Below are 22,626 nucleotides of genomic sequence, written 5' to 3' on the forward strand. Positions count from 1 at the left end.
CCAGAGAGCAGGGTGAGGTCTGGAAGGCTGAGGCGGCCAGGCACCGTCCACCCTCCCTAGGCCTGTGCGCGTGGCCTCGCTTTACCCTCTCGGGGACGTGGCAGAAAGAGCCATCCCTGGCGAGCAGGCTGTCGGGTGAACCTTCCTCGGTTGATTTAGGACAGCAGCAGACTTGGTTTTTCAAATTGGTAACCACTGTTTGTCGCCTTATTTAGAGAAGGGGGCTTGCTCTAAGCCAAGGCCGCCTCCAATTCCTCCCTCAGCTGAGTCCTGCCGGCCCCTGAATGTGGGTACAGAGGGACACAGACGTAAAAGTCCTGTGTCCAGGGCTTCCACAAGCCCCACTTGGTGGCTGGGCTTGGACAGGCCTGATTTGTTTCTCCCCCAAGTGTCCATGTGAATGAACATCCAGGAACCACCTCACGGGGCCCTGCTCACTGGGCTCTCCTGCCTGCTCTCCAGGCCGTGGACGGGGAGGGCTCCGGTGTCGCATAGGGACAGAGCCCTCTGCACCCTGCAGTCTCCACCCCCTCCCCCCTGCACCTGGCTCGTGTGTCCCTTTAGTCCTCAGTGGCAGTGCCCCTGCTCACTGCGGCCTGGAGGGTGAGGCCCGCTCCTCTCCTTACTCTGCTTGTGAGACCAAAGCATCTCATGTTTGCATTTCTTTTTCTGCAACGAAACCAAACTTCTAGATGATTTCACACAACTTTGTCCCTGGCCTCTTTCCTTTCTGTAAGAGGCATTTGAGCAATTACAATACTTTTGGAACTTGTGCTGAAATTCTCCTCTTCGAAATGGATCAGAAAATACTTATCAAAATACAAAATGTTCATTGTAAGAAAAGAACGTATAGAAGAATGTAAAGTTGGAATCAAAATCGCCCTGAGTTGCCGTCTCCGGAGGAGACTACTCTCGGAAAGCCCACGCCTTCTGGGGTGAAGTCTGTAATTCTCAGTAGTAGTATAGGGACCATTCTTTAACTTTTCACAACTCGTGAACATGTCAGAACATACTGTAATTGCCCGAAGATGCCTATTTGTATTTTTTGCTTTTATAAACGTTTTGGAAATGGAAATCCTTGTGCATACACGTTTACACACTTGTCCACCTATTTCTTTGAATAGAACTGGAATTGCCAAGCCAGAGGATCTGCACGTATAAGATTTAGTACGTTTGCCACCTTGCCTGCCATGATTCTGTCAGCTTCAACAGCCAACACCTCACATCCTCACCAGGACCAGGCTCTGAGCACGAGCTTTTTAATCTTTGATGGAGAAAAAAGATCTCCGATTTCTAGCCAGGTTGAACATTTTGGAATACCTTTGCTGGGCATCCGTAATTATTTTGTAAATTGCTTACTCATGCCTTCGACTATATTTCTGTTGGTGTGTTTTGTCTTTTTTGTTTATGAGAACTTTTAAAAGAATCACCCCTTGTCGTTTTTTTCACTTTGTGTTTATTTCAGTTTGAGGGGTTTTACTTTGCTGTGTATGTATCTTGAATTTTTACATAGTCTGATCTATCAGCCTTTTTCCTTATGGTTTCTAGTATTGGCTTGTGATTAAAACAAAACATTTTTCACTGGGTTCGATGTACAGGTCTTATTTTCATAATTCAGTCTGAGCGTGATTTCCAAACACGTAATGCGGAAAGGGCCTCATCTTCCTGCGCCAGTGGGTGAGGCATTGCTCAAGCCAAACCCAGCCAAGGGTGACTCAACCCCTGGTCCTCTTCCTGCCCTGGGTTGTGGTGTCTCATCCACCTTAGCGCTCTTTTCTGGTTTGGATGACAATTATGCAGTTGCCCTACTACAATGCCATCTATCAACTGATGCATTTGTTACCCACGGACTTACTGTACTACTTCACAAAGAACTATGTTCTGGTTACATGGCTCTGCTTATCTTAAGCATCCTTAAGCATTTTTTTCCCAGATGAACTTTAAATGGAATACTAGCTAAAAATAAAACTTTATTGGAATTCCAAAAACTCAAAAATGATTGTTTCTGAAGTGCTGAGGGACAGAATGTATCAGGATTTAATAAATATTTTCTCCCCAACAGTAACATCGTAACATCACTGAGGACCCCGTAAGTGCACTGTCATTCATATTTGTTTGTTTTTAATGACAACGCTATTCAACTTGTGTGGAAAGAAGCTGTGAGTCTTCCTTTTGTTCTTCCTGTGTCCTATTTCAATATGATAAAAATTACTTTATGAAATTACAATTTGGAAACTATGGTATGTCTACATTTGGTTTTCTTTGTGTTTATCATGCATGGGGCTTACTGAGCTTCTTGAAACTAGATTTATGGCTTTCATCAAATTTGTGAAATTTCAGCCATTTCCTCAATTCTTCTGCTATTGTCTCTTTTCCTGTTGGGATTCAAGTACACATGTATAACACCTTATATTGTCCCACTCTGATCATTGAGGCTGTTCATATAGTTTTTACAGTATTTTTTCCTGTTTTTAAAAATAGCATTGGGACTTCCCTGGTGACGCAGTGGTTAAGAATCCACCAGCCGATGCAGAGGACATGGGTTTGATCCCTGGTCCAGGAAGATCCCACACGCTGTGGAGCAACTAAGCCCATGCGCCACAACTACTGAGCCCACAAGCCACAACTACTGAGCCCACATGCCACAGTTACTGAAACCTGTGCACCCTAGAGCCTGCACGCTGCAGCTACTGAGCCTGCGCGCTGCAATTACTGAGCCCACGTGCTGCAACTACTGAAGCCCACGTGCCTAGAGCCCGTGCTCCACAAGAGAAGCCACTGCAATGAGAACCCCGTGCACTGCAACAAAGAGTAGCCCCCACTCACCACAATTAGAGAAAGCCTGTGCGGCAACAAAGACCCAACACAGCCAAAAAATTTAAAATTTTTTTTAAATTAAAAAAAATTAGCATAATTTAAACTATCATTGAATACCACTAAATGACCTATTACTGCCCACCCTGCTTTCAAGACTGTACCATGTACTTTAAACTTTAGATGACTCTATCAGTTCTAAAATTAGTTTCTAATTCTTAACTAAGCTTTTTCATTTGCTCATTCACATGAACAATCTTTCTTTACGTCCTTGTGCATATTTATAGGACATAAGTTAAAATCTTTGGTAATTCTCACATTTGGATTTTCTCAGACCAAGTCTCCATTGATTTTCTTTTATTCTGTGTACGAGTCACATTAACCTGTGTGTCTAGTACTTTGGGGTTGTAACCTTGGACATTGCAAATGGTATGTATGTTGTTATGGATTCTGTTACGTTTCTCTGAAAAATGGAGGTTTTTTGCTTTAAGCATTTAAGCACTCTGGACCCACCTGAACAGTCAAGACGAGAGTGAGGCAGACGAGGTGCTGAGAGCACCAAGTTTAAGGAGGCCCATGCTATCAGCTTCATGCCACTGGGAATGGTTGTGTCGTTTTGTCTGATGGTCTCTTACTCTGTTAATGTGGTGAATCACATTGATTTCTTTTTTTAAAAATTAATTTTTATTTATTTTTGGCTGCAATTGGGTCATCGTTGCTGCACAGGCTTTCTCTAGTTGTGGCGAGCAGGGGCTACTCTTCGTTGCAGTGCGTGGGCTTCTCATGCAGTGGCTTCACTTGCTGTGGAGCACGGGCTCTAGGTGCGCAGGCTTCAGTAGTTGTGATGCGAGGACTCTAGAGCGCAGGCTCAGTAGTTGTGTCCCACGGCCTTAGCTGCTCCGTGGCATGCGGGATCTTCCCGGACCAGGGCTCGAACCCGTGTCCCCTGCATTGGCAGGTGGATTCTTAACCACTGCACCACCAGGGAAGTCCCAAAACTATATTTCTTGTCATTCGTGATCACTGAAGTCTGTTACTTTAGCTTGTGTTCAGCTAATGTTTTATCACAGATTTCCTTATATTCCTGGATCCAATAAGATTAAAAAAAAAAGAAGCTATTCTGCCCTTTTAAATCACCTGACCCATGCTGCCAGGGAAGCTACTTCAGGTTTTGGGTGTTGAAATAATGACCAGATTCTGAACCAGCCCCTCAGCAAACCGCCAGGCAGATTAAAATACACAACTCAAATTTTTGGAGGAGAAAGTCCCTATTGTCCACCCTGGCTTCAGCAAGCTGTACCAGTAACATGAGGGTGCTGTCCCCATGGCTGCCTGCCACAGACTGTATGATGGGGGATGGTAGTTGCTACGTGAAATGCCAAAATTCACTGAAATTTACCAGCTTTTCTATATGGAGCACTCCCCTGGATATTGCAAGTGTTTGCGTAGACTCCATAGTTCCAAAATAGTTAATTCATACAGTTCTTAGAAGCTCAGTAGTTGATTTGGTTGGGGGACAATTCCTGGAGCATATCTATGTTGGAAGGTTTTTAATTACAAATTCAATTTGTTGATAAGTCTACTCAGTCTACCTATTTCTTTAGTAAATTTGGTAGTTTGTGTATTTCGAGGAATTAGTCTGTTCCATCTAAGATGTCAAATTTATGAGCACAGTTTTTCATAGGATTCCTTTATTATCCTTTTTACAGATGTGGATGTGGTATGAAGCCTGAAATTAAGGTTCAGTATTACGTGCTGCCTTAACATTTGGTTCAGCTGGGAAGGCCTGGAATGGCCTAACTACAAGTTCCGCTACCCACTGTACTTCCGGATAAAGCCCCCCAGCCAAACAACTCTCCTTATCAAACTGAACAGGTGCAGTTCCTGCTTATCCCTGAGTAAGCATTTTCAGTTCCCTTCCAGCTCATGGGGTTATTCAAACAACCACATCCTCCCATGGGAACGGGGTCTCCCACTCTTGATACTACAAAGCCTGCCTCCTGTAGCCCTAGGTTGTTCACTGTGTTCCCAAGTGACGCCCATGTGATCCTACTTGGCTTGCAGTGTCCTCGGGTGTATGTGTGACTGATAAACTACAGTTCATCTCATCTGGCCAGTGTCATAGTGTCACATCCAGCCACCCCCATGTACACAGGGTGGGAATACTGCCTCCATAACAGGGCAAATAGGTGGTAGGTAGAGCAACGGAGCTCATCACAGAGAGCCCATCTCTCATTCCTGATAGTGGTCATTTGTATCCTCTCTTTTTCCTCGGTCATTCCAGCCAGAGTTAATTTGTTGATTTTTTTCTTTTTTAAAGACTCAACTTTGATTTCATTGATTTTTTTTTCTCCTTAATTTTATTTATTTTTTCAATTTTTGCTGATTATTTGCTATGGGTTATATTCATTCTTTTCTAGTTTAAGGTAGAATTGTAGATGACTGAATTTTAGGTTTTCTTTGTGCTATAAAATTCCCTATAAACACTTTTAACTGCATTTCACAAATCTGATATATTTTCATGTTCATTCTGTTACAATTATTTTCTAATTCCCTTTAAGACTTCTTCTTTGAATCATGGATTATTTCAAAATATGTCTAATTTCCAAACATTTAAGGATTTAAAAAATATTTTTATTATTGATTCCTAGTTTAATTCCCTAATTGTCAAAGAGCATACTATGTATGATTTTCATTCTTTAAAGCTTGTAAGTTTTGTTTTATGACCCAAGATTTGGTCTATATTGGTGAATGTTCCATGTGCATTTGAAAAGAATGTGTATTCTGTTGAGTAGAATGCTCTATCAATGACAATTACATTGACTGGTGTTGCTCAGAGCTTTTATAGCCTTGCTGACTCTCTGTCTACTTATTTTATCAATTACCTAGAGAAGAGTGTTGAAGTATCAAAATGTAATGTGGATTTATCTATTATTTTAGTTCTTTCAGCTTTTGCTTCATTTATTTTGTTACGTTGTCTTGCAGAATTGCTCCTTTTATCATGATGAAATGCCCGTCTTTATCAGTGATAACTTTCCTTGGTTTGAAGTCTGCTCTGTCTGAAAATAAAGTAACTACTCCTGGGACTTCCCTGGCGGCCCAGTGGTTAGGACTCTGTGTTTTCATTGCTAAGGCGCGGGTTCAGTCCTGGTCAGGGAACTAAGACCCCTCAAGCCGTGGCACCGTCAAAACAAAAACCAAAAAACTACTCCTGCTTGCTTGCTTTTTTTTTTTCTTTTTATCAATTTATTTGTTTTTATTTTTGGCTGTGTTGGGGTCTTCATTGTGGTGCGCGGGCTTCTCATTGTGGTGGCTTCTTGTTGTGGAGCACGGGCTCCAGGTGCGCAGGCTTCAGTAGTTGTGGCATACAGGCTCAGTAGTTGTGGCTTGCGGGCTCTAGAGTGCAGGCTCAGTAGTTGTGGCACATGGGCTTAGTTGCTCCACAGTATGTGGGATCTTACTGGACCAGGGCTCGAACCCGTGTCCCCTGCATTGGCAGGCGGATTCTCAACCACTGTGCCACCAGGGAAGCCCCTCCTACTTTCTTTTGATTAGTGTTAGCATGGTATCTTTTTCTCCATTAATTTACTTTTAATCTATATTAAGTGTCTTTATATTTAAAGTTTCTTGTAGACAACATATAGTTGAGCCTTGTTTTTTGATCCATTCTGACAATCTATGTTTTTTATTGGTATATTTAGACCATTGATGTTCAAAGTGATTATTTGTTTGTTTGTTTGCTGTACGCGGGCCTCTCACCGCTGCAGCCTCTCCCATTGCGGAGCACAGGCTCCAGACGCACAGGCTCAGCGGCCATGGCTCATGGGCCCAGCCGCTCCGCGGCATGTGGGATCCCCCCGGACCGGGGCACGAACCCGTGTGCCCTGCATCGGCAGGCGGACTCCCAACCACTGCGCCACCAGGGAAGCCCCTCAAAGTGATTATTGATATAGTTGGATTAATATCTACCACATCTGTTATTGTTTTGTATTGTTGTCCTTGTTTTTTGAAAATGTTATGCCTAGGTAGTCGTTTTTTTGTTTGTTTTTTGCATTTATCCTGATTGGTATTCTCTGAGCTTCCTGGATCTGGCGGGAAATTCTCATTCATTCTTGTTTCAAACATTTCTTCTGCTCCTTTCTTTCTGGTACTTCCATTTTCTCTGGTACTCCTGTAACACATAGGTTATACCTTATGTAGCTGCCCCACGGTCCTTGGATGTTCTGTTTTTTTTTTTTTTTTTTCCCCAGTCTTTCTTCTCTTAGCTTTTTACTTGTGAAAGTTTCTATTGATGCATCCTGAAGTGCAGAGATTCTCTCCTCAGTTGTGTCCAGTCGACTAGCAAGCCCATCATAGACATTTCTGTTACAATGTTCTTTATAGTTTTTTTTTTTTTTTTTTTTTTTGTGGTACGCGGGCCTCTCACTGTTGCGGCCTCTCCCGTTGCAGAGCACAGGCTCCGGACGCGCAGGCTCAGCGGCCATGGCTCACGGGCCCAGCCGTTCCGCGGCATGTGGGATCTTCCCGGACCGGGGCACGAACCCGTGTCCCCTGCATCGGCAGGCGGATTCTCAACCACTGCGCCACCAGGGAAGCCCTATAGTTCTTTTTAAGGATTTCCATCTCTACGCTTACATCGCCTATTTGTTCTTGCATGCTGTCTACTTTATCCATTAGAGTCCTTAACATATTATTCCTAGTTGTTTTAGATCCCGTCTGATAACACCAACACCCCTGCCACGTCTGGTTCTGATGCTTGCTCTGTCTCTACAAATTGTTTTCCTTTTAGTTAATACTTCTAATTTTTTGACGACTGGACATGATGTACTGGATAAAAGGAGCTGCTGTACACAGGTTTTCAGTGACATGGTAAGGTGTGGGATGGGGGTGGGGCAGGGCAGCAGTGTACAGTCCTATGGGCAGGTCTCAGTCTTAGTAAGCCTGTGCCTCTGGGCTATGAACTGCATAAGAGTTTCTCAGGTTTTCTTCCCTCTTAGGTGGGACGGTGTGGCTAGAGTGGGCTGATTGGGAATTCCCCTTCTAGATCAGGTAGGCTCTGGTTAACTCTTTTCTCCTGAAGGCAGGCCTTGTTAAGAATGCAGTACTCTAGGGACTTCCCTGGCCGTCCAGTGGTTAAGACTTCACCTTTCAATGCAGGGGGTGTAGGTTTGATACCTGGTCGGAGTGCTAGGATCCCACATGCCTCGTGGCCAAAAAACCAACAAACATAAAGCAGAAGCAATATTGTAACAAATTCAATAGACTTTAAAAATGGTCCACACCAAAAAAAGAACCTTTAAAAAAAAAAAAAAAAAGAACATTGCTCTGGTCTATTTCAAACATGGTTCCTTTCCCCTCCCCTGGTTTTTTCCAATATTTTCTGTGAGAACCTGGTTGAGCTTCTGGAAGTAAAATGTACAAAAGTGTGGGGAACCCTTAAGACTGGGTTCCCCTGGGGCATTAACTCTCGGAGTTGTCCAGCAGTTGACTGCTCACAGGGTAAGTTTTTGTAGCCCAGCACCGTCCCTGTGGTAATCTCCACTCCTGTGTTTGCCCATCTGTCTCTCCTATCTTGGGGGTAGTTGTTTGCCCTGCACCCTCACCTCTCTTAGCTCCAAGACAAGTTGTTGATTTTTGGGCTGTTGCACTATTTACGTGTTAGGAGGAGTGGCAACTTCTCAGCTCCTTACACGTGGAACCTGAAACCAAAGTCCCTGCTTCATTTATTTTGAGGCACTGTTGCTGGGTGCTTGGAATCCTAGGGCTGTTGTGCATCTTGGCGCGTTGACCCTGTATCATTATGTAATGTCTTTATGTCTGATAATTTTCCTTATTCTGAGGTCTACTTTGACATTAATATAGTCACTCCAACTTTCTTTTGAGTGTTCGCAGGATATACTTTTTCTATGCTTTTACTTTTAACCTATCCATATTATTTAAAGTAAGTTGGGTCTTATTTTTTGATCCAGCTGGCACACTCTTAATTGGTCTATTTAGACTATTTATATTTAATGTAATTATTGATAAGATCCTACCATATTACTGTTTTTTGCTGTCCTCTCCCCTTTGGTTTCCTGTTCTCTGCCTTTGTGTTATTTCAAAAAAATTTTAGCATTCCATTTTAATTTACCTTATGGATTTTTCCTTTGTTTGGTGTTAGTGATTGCATTAGTGACTACAACAGACAAAACTAGCTTTTCAGTCTACTTCAGAATGTTTTACCACGTCAGTGTAGAAATGTAGAGACCTACAAACCTTTGCCTACCTCCTTTATATTGTACTTTTGTCAATATGTGTTAAGTTTACATACACTGAAAACCCTGATAGACAATGTGAAAACTTTTACATTGGGAAGTTAGAATAATTTAAAGAATTTAAGAGGAAAAACTAGTTATTATAGTTGCCCAGATATTTACCATTTCTGTTGATCTCTTCCTTCATTCCTGAAGTTCCAAAGTTTCTCTGCTATTATTCACTTTTTGCCTGAAGAATGTCCTTTAGCATTTCTTTTTGAGCAGCTCTACTGGTTAAGAATTCTTGGTTTTCCTTCATCTAAGAATATCTTTTAATCTGCACTCCTGATATTTTCTATGAATATAGTATTCTAGATTGACAGTTACCTTAAGCCCTTTAAAAACTTTCTAGTCATAGGGCCTCCAGGGTTTCTGATGAGAAATTTGTAGATTGTTACTCTGTATACAATAAGTCACTTTTCTTTGGGTGCTTTCAAGATAAAATGTTTTCAGTTTCAGTAGCCAGTGGTATGTCTTGACCTGGTTTTTCTTTTGAGTTTATCCTATTTGGAGCTTTGTGAATCTTTACAGTTATATCTGGAACATTTTTAGGCATTGTTATTATTATTATTATTTTTAAAACACCAATGTCTTTCTCCTCTTGCTGTGAATTCATTAACCCAGGGTATATTAGATCTTTTTATATTGTCCCACAGGTCCCTGAGGCTAAGGTTTGTTTGTTTCCGAGCATTTTTCTGTTGATCCACTGAATTTTTCATTTGTTAATTTTAAGTTCTATAGCTTTCAGTTCAAGAGCATTTGCCCTTCATGGAGTTTGGTTACATTAATTAAAGCCATAGAAAGCTAATGTCCTTTTCTGATTATTCCAACATGCTTAAGTTGACATCTCTTTTCTTTCCCCTTAAGAGATTTTCCTGGCTCTTTGTACACTGAGTAATTTTGAACTGTATTCTGGACATTGTTCATTTTATGAATCCAGTCTGAGTCCTATTTAAATCCTGTAGAGAATGTAGAATCTTTTTTTTTTTTTTTTTTTTTTTAAGCAAATAACCTGGCTAGGTTCAGAATAAATGTGCTGACCTGCCCTCTGTGGGTTGTGGTTTGGGGTCAGTTGTTGGGGGTCAATTGTTTCCCAAGCTCTGCAGTGCTATTTGGGGCCATTCTTCACGGGAGTTCAATTAATAAAGCCTTTGCTCTGCTTCCTCAGTCAGTTCCAGGCATGTGCAGCTGAGGGTGAGCCCAGGATGCCATACACAGCCCTAGAGAATCTTTCTCTAAACTTCCTGTCTCCTAGGTACCTGCTTTCCTGGCCCCTGGCTAAGTCTCAGGCTTTAGCCTCCCTGTGACATTGCACACTCCTTGGGGCCAAAGAAAAGTATTTCTCCCTCCTGCACCCAACTTCTTTGGACTAGAAATGTCCCCTTTCCCAATTCCTCTTCTCTGAGTCCTCAGTGTCTCCAGGGCTTCTGCTTACAGGTATACAGTTTTGTGATTCCCCTCCACATGTCCCACAGGGGCCCCCTTCCCCTGTGAGGGGAAGGCTTCTCTTGGGTATTGGGATGTTCATTCCTAACATGCAGTTCTGATATTCAGGCTGTCCTGGAGTCTACATCAGGAGATACAAGAGGGGAGAAAAGTTCAGGAAAATAATCACGTTGGTTGTTCTTCCAGTTTTAACCCCCTTGCTACTATTTCCTTTTCAGAGGACTGTGACAGTTGTTTTATTTATTCAGCCAATGGGTGAGATACAGGGCAGAGACCTCAGAAAGACATTTCTAAAATCAGAAATTCTGTGCCCACAGGTTTAGTCATCTCATCAGAGATCACCTGAGAGACCCATGTTAAAATCTAATTTTGTATTGCTATGGATGTAAACACGGAGGGGTAACAAGAGGCAGTATTCCAGAGACCTACGGTGAGTGCTGGCCAACAGGCTACAGTTTTTTTTTTTTTTGCGGTACGCGGGCCTCTCACTGCTGTGGCCTCTCCCTCTGCGGAGCACAGGCTCCGGACGCGCAGGCCCAGCGGCCATGGCTCACGGGCCCAGCCGCTCCGCGGCACGTGGGATCCTCCCAGACCGGGGCGCGAACCCGTGTCCCCTGCATCGGCAGGCGGATGCGCAACCACTGCGCCACCAGGGAACAGGCTACAGTTTAAATCACTACATACTATGGGTTCTTTCACCTCCCATATTTAGGCCTGAACTTACCATATGGCAACTGCACATAGCTTCATGACATGCCCCAATGCCTTCCTTTTTTTTTGGGCCGTGCCGCATGGCATGTGGGATCTTAGTTCCCTGATCAGGGATCAAACCTGTACCCCCTGCAGTGGAAGCTTGGGAGTCCCAACCACTGGACCACCAGGGAATTTCCCCCTATGTCTTCCTTACAGACGAAATGTGGCCTAAATGTGGGCCTCTCCGCAATAACTAACATGGCTTTTGCTACATGAAAGACCTCTTATCAGTTACTGAATTGTTTCCTATACCTGAAGGCCTCCTGCCTTCAACATCTTTTCTTGGGTAAAGGTAGGTTATGCTGTAGGATAGCTCTTATTTGACTCAGTTTAACTTCAACAAGGTGACCCTAATGAATTACCAGAGGAGCTTTTCCTGAGTGAGAAGGGGGAGGTAAGAAAGACCTAATGCACTTTAAAGCATCTATTAATACAAAATGGACCGCGCCTAAAGCCTGTGCTCCACGACAAGAGAAGCCACTGCAATGAGAAGCCCGCGCACCGCAAGGAAGAGTAGCCCCCGCTCGCTGCAACTAGAGAAAGCCTGCGCGCAGCAACGAAGGCCCAATGCAGCCAAAAATAAATAACATAAATACATGTTAAAAAAAAAAACGTGGACAACAGATCTGAAAAAAAACATTTAGGAATGCTCCCTTTTGTTAGGAGAGAGAGTCTCAGTATACAAAGAGCAGTTCTTTTATGCTAAAGAACTGTTTTTACACTAGGGCATCAATGTCAAGAACAAAACTCCATGTGAACACTGTGTGCTTGAGCTTCATTTAGCTCCCAAATGGGACTTCGTGTCATTTCAGTATTCCTCTTTCCTCTTACTACCCCCTCAGGACATCAGCAATCCATACCACAGACTTCCTAGTAGCTGGACAATCCAAGTGTTAACAGTGTGGGGACCGGAATACCCATGTGCCTATTTAGACAAGATTTTCATCTCATGGGAGGATGTGTCTCAGGCTGAGGAGCAAGTCTGCAGAAGAAATGGCAGCTACAAGAACCTCAAAGTAAGTTTGAAAACTCTAACATGATGGATTGAAAGCTAGCCGCCCCCGCTCGCTGCAACTAGAGAAAGCCTGCGCGCAGCAACGAAGGCCCAATGCAGCCAAAAATAAATAACATAAATACATGTTAAAAAAAAAAACGTGGACAACAGATCTGAAAAAAAACATTTAGGAATGCTCCCTTTTGTTAGGAGAGAGAGTCTCAGTATACAAAGAGCAGTTCTTTTATGCTAAAGAACTGTTTTTACACTAGGGCATCAATGTCAAGAACAAAACTCCATGTGAACACTGTGTGCTTGAGCTTCATTTAGCTCCCAAATGGGACTTCGTGTCATTTCAGTATTCCTCTTTCCTCTTACTACCCCCTCAGGACATCAGCAATCCATACCACAGACTTCCTAGTAGCTGGACAATCCAAGTGTTAACAGTGTGGGGACCGGAATACCCATGTGCCTATTTAGACAAGATTTTCATCTCATGGGAGGATGTGTCTCAGGCTGAGGAGCAAGTCTGCAGAAGAAATGGCAGCTACAAGAACCTCAAAGTAAGTTTGAAAACTCTAACATGATGGATTGAAAGCTAGCCAGACTTATCACTGCCTGTGACCCAATGCCCTTTTCACATGCAAACACTCAATACCCCCTTTTTTCTGGTGGAGTCAAGAAGCCTGAACTGCTGTCCTCACAGCAGCTCCTTCGAATATTCGCTCCAGTGCTCTAGGCCTTTGGTGTGCTCAAAGAGCATTTTAAAAAAGCAAAAAAAGCAGTGCCTGTTTAAGCTTATCATAGTGACAATGATACTCTGTATTCAATTAAAATTAATAAAAATATTTTATTGAATTTCAGGAACTTGGTACTTTTAAAATTTCAAATCTTTGCACACAAATCACCACTATACCTTCTAGAATAGTGGGGGTTAGGACTTGAAGATTGTCACTTGTCTCCTTGTGTAACACAGCACAGAAATCCCAAGTCCTGACACGCCCCACCCCCTTCTGGCCGTGACCCCGCCTACTCTGTTGTTCTAGGAGAGGACGATGAGAGGTGTGATGCATCTAAGGAGCTCAACTGTCCGAGTGGAGACTCAACTGACGTGAGAGGAAGATCAATCCAAAAACCATGCATAGCCACCTTGGGATGCGCCACATCACTTGCATCACGTGTGAGTTTCCCGTTTGTATTTTTGTCTGGTTCAGGGCGAAGCTGCTGAAATGAAATTTCTAGTCCCTGAGGGAGCTCAGAAGTTTGGCAAAGGTCAAAGCAGAGACTTTTTTTAAAATGAGACACTTAGGAACCACCAGTGGACAGCCGGGCGGGAGTGAAGTGCAATGTGACTGTTGATGTAGCACCAGGCATCAAGTGGGGCCACAAGGACACAAGCTCAGTGACTCCTGGGTGTTGAAGGGCTCCTGGGGATTCAAAGCTAAATTTAAAAAAATTTTTAAGTGCCCAGGACACGGTAGTTTGTTAATCTATGTTTTCCTTTCCCTGCCCTCTCCTTGATATTCTTAAATTCTTATGTGCCAATGAATGAGCCAAGTGAATAAGACAGAAGGAAAAAGGAACGAGAATGCCCCACCTTTGAAAAAGGCATGCTCTAGCTCCCAGCAGCAATAACTATCCTTCTCCCTTCTTTAAATTTGAGAACAGGGTACTTTTCTTACCTATAAACCAAGCAGAAATCCCTCCAGACCCATAAAGTCTACATTTTAGGCTCAGAAATAATCAACTGATGGACTGGGCTTACGCAGAAAAAATCTACCCGAGTCTTTCTGGATGGTTGTGGAGATGCGTCTCCTGGAGGACGCACGAGGCATTTGCTTAGTGTTGCCCAGGCCATCTCCCCATCAGGGTGGTCTTGTCCACTCACCTCCCCAGAGCTCACGGTTAGGGGGCTGCAGTGGCCATGACTAAGAGGTCTGGAGCACTCACTGGAGTGACCCGACCCCACAGGTAGGACACAGCAGATCCGAATTATTTTGCAAATTGCAAACCTTCTGAGTAAAAAGAAAAAAAATATACATTCCAAGGTATCTGTAAAGTGCCTGGGAGATGCAGATTGCTGCCCTGAGGTGCTCTGATCCATCCGTGCTTCAGTCTGCAAGTTAGATTTTGCTACTGTCACACACGTGGTCTCATTCACATGATGGTTTCGTTTTTATTTTTTAAATGGCTGAGTTATAAATCCAGCTAGTGTGCAGTAATCTCATAATTTTTAATATGCATTATCTGCAACAACATTGTGACAGCTCCATACCGTGGATTGACACACAATACTTAGAACAGGTTTATCATATTTGGTCTTTAGGTAAATAATATATGTTTTAAAACTGCCTAAATATACCATTCTGAGCTGTTTCATTCCACCAGGAAAATACAGGGGTTTTTTCCTCTCTTTAAAAAAAAATTAAATACCAAAATAACTACATTTAAATAAATAATGTTATGATGATGATGACATTTAAAAATTCACAATAAGGCCAAAGACCTCTTTCTGTTTGCATGCTGCTCAGCTCTGACCCCCAGAACCCTCTGGAAAGGTGAGTGGCTTTCTTCTGGAGGAACATGGGCTGAGGCCGTGCAGGCCTCCTACTTCTCATTCTCTCACCTTTGTTTCCTTTCCTTTCGCTTTTATTTTTTGTAGGAGAGAAGTCAGCCTTAGTAGGTTGAGGGGAATTTCCTATTACAAATCAGAAAGCAACCTAGGTGTTACCAATGCTTACCCGGACGGAGGGCGCCTGCTTCCAAGACCCTTGTATTAACAGGCAGCTTCTGCCCCACCCCAGCAGCTGCTCCTGCCACGAGGGGGGCAAACTGCACCATCATCGGGTGGCCGGCTGGTCGGACGATGCCGAGAGCTGGTGACGGCACCTAAAATAGCGAACGTGCCACGGAGAGATCTGTGATGTTTGTTTGAAAAGGGTGTGTGATAAAAGATTGAATCTTTTTTTCCAAATGAAGAAGTAATAGTTCTGTTGTTTTAAACATACACAATACATAGGAGACTTGTTTTACTTAGAGTGGAAAATTATGCCAGGGACAAAGTGAACACAAGGAAACAAACAACAAAAAGTAGCAAGAAAGAGAAATGGGTAAGTGCAGCTCCGCGAGCCTGGCAGCTCTTTCTGTCAGGGTTACAAGTGGCCCGCGGGTGTCCGTCTGTGTGTCTGTCCGTCTTACACACGGAAATGGAGGTGGATTAAATTCATCAGGTAACTGCTCTAACGTGGAAAATCTGTAGATGTCAAGTAGCTCCATTTAACTTAAACAGGACAGACAAAAGTAAATCATTCCATAGGCTGAAAACAAACAAACAACAAAAACAAACAAAACTACTTTGTTTCTTCTCCCCAAATGAAATCCACACAAAAGGTCCTGTGTGATTCCAAAATTACCAGAGTAGAAATGGAGTGATCTGAAATGTCAAAGACCCCATTATTTTGTAAAGAAAGAAAGTACACCTCAAAATATTCTAATTCCACATGTGAACAACAAAATACTGTCTTGTCTACTGGCGGCGGGGTGGCTCCGGCCCAGCAGGCCCGCTCGCACCGGGTGCGTCCTCCCTTGGAAGGACTGAGAGTATCTACTCGGAACTAAGCTGAGCGCTGGGCGGGGAGACACTGCCGGAGCCCAGCTTTGCTGTGTGTGGTTTTGTTCAGGGGTGACTTCAGTCTTTAAATTAAGGAGTTTTAAGGCCACCTGGGTTTGTGTTTCCAGTGCTGAGGTGAAGTCCAACCGCAGGGCCCTCTACCCACCGAGGGAACGCGCTCTGAGCGTCGGTGAGAGGCAGTGTCTCCTTTTGGCACCACAGAGTTGACGTTAAAGTGAGAAACACTCTCCCGGCCGCTAGTTCTGGACGCCCTTCTCCCGCACGGCTGCCGGCGGCGCATCCATGCTCAGGGCGATGACGAGGCCCTCGCCATCTTCTGTCTTGACCCGCTTTAGCTCTGGCTGCTCCGCCGGGTCGCCGTTCTGGCGCTTGGTGGGCAGGGAGGCCGATGCTGAGGCGTGTGTCGCCAGCATGTGCAAGGGACTCGCCGCTGCTGTGGAGAGACAGTGAGTCAGCGCCCGTGCTCCTGGGTGGACCCTCATCCCCGCCAGACCCCTGGGGATCAGAAACCCCACCACACGTTAACCGCGTGAACAGTGAGTCTTTTTATGAACAGCCGGCATCTGTTTATTGCTTCCAGTCGTGTGCTGTCTTGCTGAAGCGGGAGGAGGGGTAAAGGGACTGAGGCAGAGGTGGGGCACAGAGCAGATGGCTTTGCTGTTTTGGCCCACGGGCCACTGCTGGCTTCTCTCCGATGCAGAGTCCCCAAACCCAGAAGGGGATCGGGGTGCAGCAAGCCAAGCCTGCATCTGAGCCACACACCTTCTCCCAAGCCTGTTGGGAGGGAGCTCTGTGAGCCCTGGGCTGGCTTCCCCACACCCCTCCCCCAGAGCCCTTCTTCTCTCCAGTCTTCATCACAGAGGGGCCTTTCCTCCTCATGGGGCTCTCACTGGGCACAAGGGTCTCCACCACCTCTGATCTCACCTGCCTCGTGCTCTGCACAACCAGGCAAACTGGTCGTCCCACACCTGGAAGTGCTGCTTCCTCCAAGGGGGAAAGCAAGCCTGGGCTGGGAGGAGCCTGGAGCTATTCCACTCAGAGGTGGGTGGGGGTGAGTGGGGGGTGGGATGTGTGCTGGAGGAGGCACAGTGACCTGGAGAAGCAGCATCCTGTCCAGGAAGACCCCTGCCCTCCCACCCCATGCCCTCATGCCCCGAGGGAGGTTTAGGACCGTGGCAGCAGGTGGGTGGCCAGATGGAGAAAGATATGTGCACAAAGAGCCGGGAACAGCGACCCTGTCTCCTGAGCACGCCTGAGTCCCAGCAGTGACACGCATGCTGTCCCGCCACACTTATGTTAGTAACTAGACCAGACGTTACGGCTGCTGCAACTCATGACAGTTTGCTCTGCATGCTGCACAAGAGCTGTAAGTATAAGGAGTTTACACCAAGCTTTATAACTTTAGGTATTTTAACATACCACTTTAGCTGGCACAGGGGGATTACAGAATTTCCCCTCAAGAAATGGAACTTGAAGCTAAGTGAAGAGATGAGGGAAGGTCTACAAAATGAAAGAGACAGGAAGCCACGGGACACAGACTAAGGTCAAAGAAAGGGGAGCTCTGACACTGCCAGGATGCCAGTGTCCCCACTCTCATCTCCAGATTCAACACCATTCCAATCGAAAGTCTCAGTAGGCTTTTGTGTAGGAAAATTTCATGTGGCCATGCCTTTAGGGAACAAAGGGACCAGCAGCTGGACCCTGGTTAACATGGGGCCTCTGACCAGCTCCAGTGTCATCTCTCAAGAACGACTGCTGTGTCACTTTCATGAATAAGGGCATGTGTGGCGCTGGAGCAGCACTGCCACGGAGCCTGGGTTCTTCCAGCAGGACACACACTTCACTGCTGCAGTCCATGGCAGAGACCCAGAGTCGTGGCTAGTCTAGGAGACACCCCACAAAATTCTGGCTTGAATAAATGCTATTTCAGGAGGATGTAGTGGCTGTAGAATCAGAGCAGAATGGAGTTAATGGTAGGTCAGTGCAAATGGTCAAAGCCTGAAAAATGATGTGACTGGAAGAAGGGCCTGGTGTGCTGGGGCGGGGCAGCCACGAGCAGGGCCTGCTGTCCGGGAGGCAGGGATGTGGATGGAGCCTGGGTCCCAGATTCCCAAGCAGGCGTGGTTCCTAGGCCAGGCTGAGCAGGGTCTTCCGCTAAGCATGAACTGCAAACCCTTAAGAAAGGTGACAGAAAGAAAAGGAAAGGACCAGGACAGTGAGGGAGACTGAGGAGTGGGCAGAGGAGAAATCTCACAGGAAGAGTGCAAAGGGGCACTCAGGCCACAGTGAGCGGGTGGAACTCCACCTAAGCATGGCGTTGGCCCAAGACTCCATATCCGACCAAAATGATGAGTCGTTGAAGAAATTAACACAGAAATTAACCATGCTAATGAACCACACATGTGCACCTGTGACTGAGGCCAAGGCCAAGAGCCCACCCACCTCACAGCTGGACTCATCCTACCTTTCCACTTCCCATGAACACTGGGCATCAAAATGCCAGGCTTTCCTTTCCGTGCCCTCCTCATGCCCGTGGTGGCAGTAACTGGAGCTCAACGCACGTGCCTGGGGAGACAGGTTTCCTTTCCCAAGGGTGAGAGGGCAGCTGTGACAATGTGCTGCACCGGGGCTCTCTCTCGAGGCCACACAGGCGCCCACAGAGCAGGGAGAGCACCATGTTCCCATTGCGAGTACTCTGCCCTCAGTCACATGGTGCCTCAGGAGGAGGGTGACTCAACTCCAGGGTCACCTTCCAAGGGGACGCCAGGCACCATCCTGACCCCTCTCGCCCCCCACCCATCTAATCAGCACTGTCTGCGTACACGGGCAGAGGCCAGCAGCTCCAACCTGGATGGTGGCACGGCCTCCTGGCTGATCCCCTGAAGCTTCCTTGTGGCTGTGAATGCCCCTGAAATAACCATCTTAGGCTTGGACTCTCGTTGGTCCCCCAGCTTGCCCGCTTCCCACACCAGCAGCCCCTGGCCCTGCAGGTCTCCCTGCCAATGCGCTGTCCTACCCAGTTTCCTGGCTGTGTCCTGGGATGCACTCTCCACTCAGGCAGAGACTCAACTCCCGTCCAAGCATAACGCATGGACACATTTCCTGCTATAGCCCAGCACCACTGCTCCTAAGAGATGCCTGACATGGCTGTGGTGAATCAGTGCCCAAAGCTGAGCCATACCAGGTGGGATACCAAGCTGGCAGGTGCTGAGCTGCTGTCCCGGGGAAACACGGGGTAGGGCTTGTCAACTGATCAACACATACCTTCTTGGACGCTCGGTCCCCCAGCTTGCCCGCTTCCCACACCAGCAGCCCCTGGCCCTGCAGGTCTCCCTGCCAATGCGCTGTCCTACCCAACCATCTTAGGCTTGGACTCTCGTTGGTCCCCCAGCTTGCCCGCTTCCCACACCAGCAGCCCCTGGCCCTGCAGGTCTCCCTGCCAATGCGCTGTCCTACCCAGTTTCCTGGCTGTGTCCTGGGATGCACTCTCCACTCAGGCAGAGACTCAACTCCCGTCCAAGCATAACGCATGGACACATTTCCTGCTATAGCCCAGCACCACTGCTCCTAAGAGATGCCTGACATGGCTGTGGTGAATCAGTGCCCAAAGCTGAGCCATACCAGGTGGGATACCAAGCTGGCAGGTGCTGAGCTGCTGTCCCGGGGAAACACGGGGTAGGGCTTGTCAACTGATCAACACATACCTTGTTTTATGTGGTTTTTGATTAAAGACGACTTAATCTATACTGTTGATCCATTAACACTGAACTCATGCCTGTACTTTCTCCATAAGGCACATCACAGCCTTCTGTGCCTAGAACACTCCAGGCCTTTTCAGAACCATGCTCGGAGTCCACTTTAAACAGCAAAACCGGGGCTTCCCTGGTGGCACAGTGGTTAAGAATCCACCTGCCAATGCAGGGGACATGGGTTCGAGCCCTGGTCCAGGAAGATCCCACATGCTGTGGAGCAACTAAGCCCCTGCGCCACAACTACTGAGCCTGTGCCCTAGAGCCCGTAAGCCACAACTACTGAGCCCGCATGCTGCAACTACTGAAGCCCATGCGCTTAGAGCCCAGGCTCCGCAACAAGAGAAGCCACCTCAATGAGAAGCCTGTGCATCACAATGAAGAGTAACCCCCGCTCACCACAACTAGAGAAAGCCCACATGCAGCAACGAAGACCCAATGCAGCCATACATACATATATACATAGAGTTTTATAAAAAAAACAAACAGCAAAACCACCAACAAAAATTACAAAACATGAAAAACGTGGCCCTAAGAAACAGTGAGTAGGACACTCCACTGTTCACAGTGGGAGCTGAAATGAGGAGGGGCACTGCCGAGTTGTGCTCGGCCGGACACCAGCATGCTGAACTCAAATACTCTGCTGCTCTGCACAAGCCCGCAAAGGACTGTGAAATCAATACAATGAGTAAAGATCTGGGAGTTATAAGTAAATTTCAGTGATCTGCAAGAAATCTGCAAATATGGAATCCATGGATACAGGCTCAAGCGCGTGGGACCACCTACCAGGAGTCCCACAGAGCAGCAGCCTCACACGGGGAGGGTGTTGCAGATGCAGAGGCAGAATGATGCCTCGGAGGAGGTGGTGCTGCCTCACTGCTAACCCGGCCGCGCCCCGCAAAGTCCAAGCAGCTCCTCCCCTTGCGCCAGCGGAAGAAGGTGCTGGTCCGGCGGGTGCTCTGCCTGCTGCTACCACAACCTGCAAGTGGTTCCCGAAGGACGCTGGGGTAAGTCAACAGAGCACACCACCGGGCAGATGGAGAAGGCTCCCACAAAACCCTTCCACCTCCTCAACACCTAGCAGGGCCTGGACCCCAGGGCAGCACAGGCTGGAGGCTGGGGCCACTTTCTGTGAGAAGGAATAATATCTGTGAGCACAGGGGAGACTATTTAGGACAACAGGTGAAACGCTGGTCATACGAGGACACTGTCTGCAGGGTGAAGACACCTTTCCTCCCGAGACCACTGCCCCACAAGCTGGAGGTCTAGGGTAGCAGAGTCTCCACAAAAATGGACTGAGTACCTGTGACCAAAACTGTGGTCCAGTGCGGAAGAGGCTGAAAAGTGGCCAGAGCATGTTGGGTTCAACCAATGGAATACACTGTTTTAATACACTAAAGAAACGACCATCTTAACACAGAAAAAGTATGCGACAAAATTCAACACCCTTTCATGATAAAACTACTCAGCAAACCAGGAATAAAAAGTCCTCAACACAGTAACATGTATGATAACCACAGTTAATCAGCTTCAATGGTGAGAGACTGGATGCTTCCCCCAAGGTCAGGAACAAGACAAGGATGCCTGCTTTGCCACTGCTAGTCAACACTGCATTCGAAGTCCTACCAGGGCAGCTGGGCAGGAAAGGGGAATAAAGGCATCCAAATGGGAAAGGAGGTAAAACTATCTCTACTGGCAGATGACATAATCTTTATACATAGAAAATCCTAACAAATAAACATAAGGAAACCCCCTAATCAAAAAGTAATACAACCAATGAGTATTAGTTTTTGAATTCAGCAAACTTGCAGGGTACAAGATCAACATGCAAAAAAATCAGTTGTATTTCTATACAGTAGCAATGAACAATTTCAAAAGAAAATTATGAAAATTCCATTTAGAAAAACATTCAAAAGAAATAAAATAGGAAGAATTTTAACCAAGACTTAAACACTGCAAGACTTATACACTGAAAACTATAAAACATTGTTGAAGAAATCAAAGAAGACCTAAATAAATGGAAAGACATTCCACGCTCAAGGATTAGAGACTTAATATCATTACGATGGCAATACTACCCAAAGTAATCTACAGATTCAATGCAATCCCTATCAAAATCCCATTTTTTCCCCCAGAAATGGAAAAGCTGATCTTAAAATTCACATGGAAGTGTAAGGTACCCAGAATAGTCAGAACATTCTTGAAAAAGAATGGTGGACTCACACTTCCGGATTTCAAAACTTCCTACACAGCTACAGTAGTCAAAATGGTGTGGTGTTGGCATAAGGGTAGACACGAAAATCAATGAAATAGAACTGAGAGAAATAAATGCATACATCTGAGGTCAACAGATTTTCAACAGTGGAGCCAAGACCATTCAACAGGGAAAGAACAGTCTCTTCAACAAGTGGTGATGGGACAACTGGATCTCCACATGCAAAACAATGAAGCCGGGCCCTTGCATTATATACAAAAATTAACTCAAAATGCATCAAAGACCTAAACATCAGAGCTAACTATAAAACTCTTAGTAGAAGAAAACACAGGGGTCTAAGTGTAAGTCTTCATGACCTCAGATCTGGCAATGAATTCTTACATATGACGCCAAAAGCATAAGAAACAAAAGGGAAAATAAACTGGACATCATCAAAATTAAAAACTTTTGTGCATTAAAGACACTATCAAGAAAGTGAAAAGACAAACCCACTGAATGGAAGAAAATATCTGCAAATCATATACAGGTATCCCCCCACACCCCCCTTTGCAAAAGTTCCCTTTATGCCACTTCACTTTAATGAAAGACCTACATTAGTACCCTTTTTTTTTTTTTTTTTTTTTTGTGGTACGTGGGCCTCTCACTGTTGGGGCCTCTCACTGTTTTGGCTTCTTCCGTTGCGGAGCACAGGCTCCGGACGCACAGGCTCAGCGGCCATGGCTCACGGGCCC

At 45.7% G+C, this 22,626-nt stretch overlaps 1 protein-coding gene and 1 long non-coding RNA gene across 4 annotated transcripts in view; one reads left to right on the plus strand and one right to left on the minus strand.

Moving 5' to 3' along the window:
• The first annotated feature begins 1,417 nt into the window (after window positions 1–1,417).
• LOC129392768 (uncharacterized) lies at window positions 1,418–12,328 on the plus strand. Of its 2 annotated transcripts, XR_008619275.1 has the most exons (4): window positions 1,418–2,089; window positions 4,524–7,683; window positions 10,871–10,983; window positions 12,149–12,328. It is a non-coding gene; the product is annotated as an uncharacterized lncRNA (long non-coding RNA). The 2 variants fall into 2 exon arrangements; XR_008619274.1 differs by lacking the exon at window positions 1,418–2,089 and having other exon boundaries at window positions 3,242–7,683.
• Window positions 12,329–16,026: 3,698 nt separating this feature from the next.
• The window catches only part of FOXK2 (forkhead box K2), a 71,589-nt gene continuing 64,989 nt past the window's right edge, over window positions 16,027–22,626 (minus strand). Inside the window, exon 9 of one of the 2 annotated variants that reach the window (XM_024130060.3) lies at window positions 16,027–16,364. In XM_024130060.3, coding sequence (XP_023985828.1) covers window positions 16,168–16,364 — 197 coding nt within the window. In that variant the 3' untranslated portion in view covers window positions 16,027–16,167. The remainder of the gene's footprint in view (window positions 16,365–22,626) is intronic. The other variant, XM_028499251.2, reaches the window with a different exon arrangement.

Source organism: Physeter macrocephalus, chromosome 14 (assembly GCF_002837175.3).
Source record: "Physeter macrocephalus isolate SW-GA chromosome 14, ASM283717v5, whole genome shotgun sequence".
NCBI lineage: Eukaryota > Metazoa > Chordata > Mammalia > Artiodactyla > Physeteridae > Physeter > Physeter macrocephalus.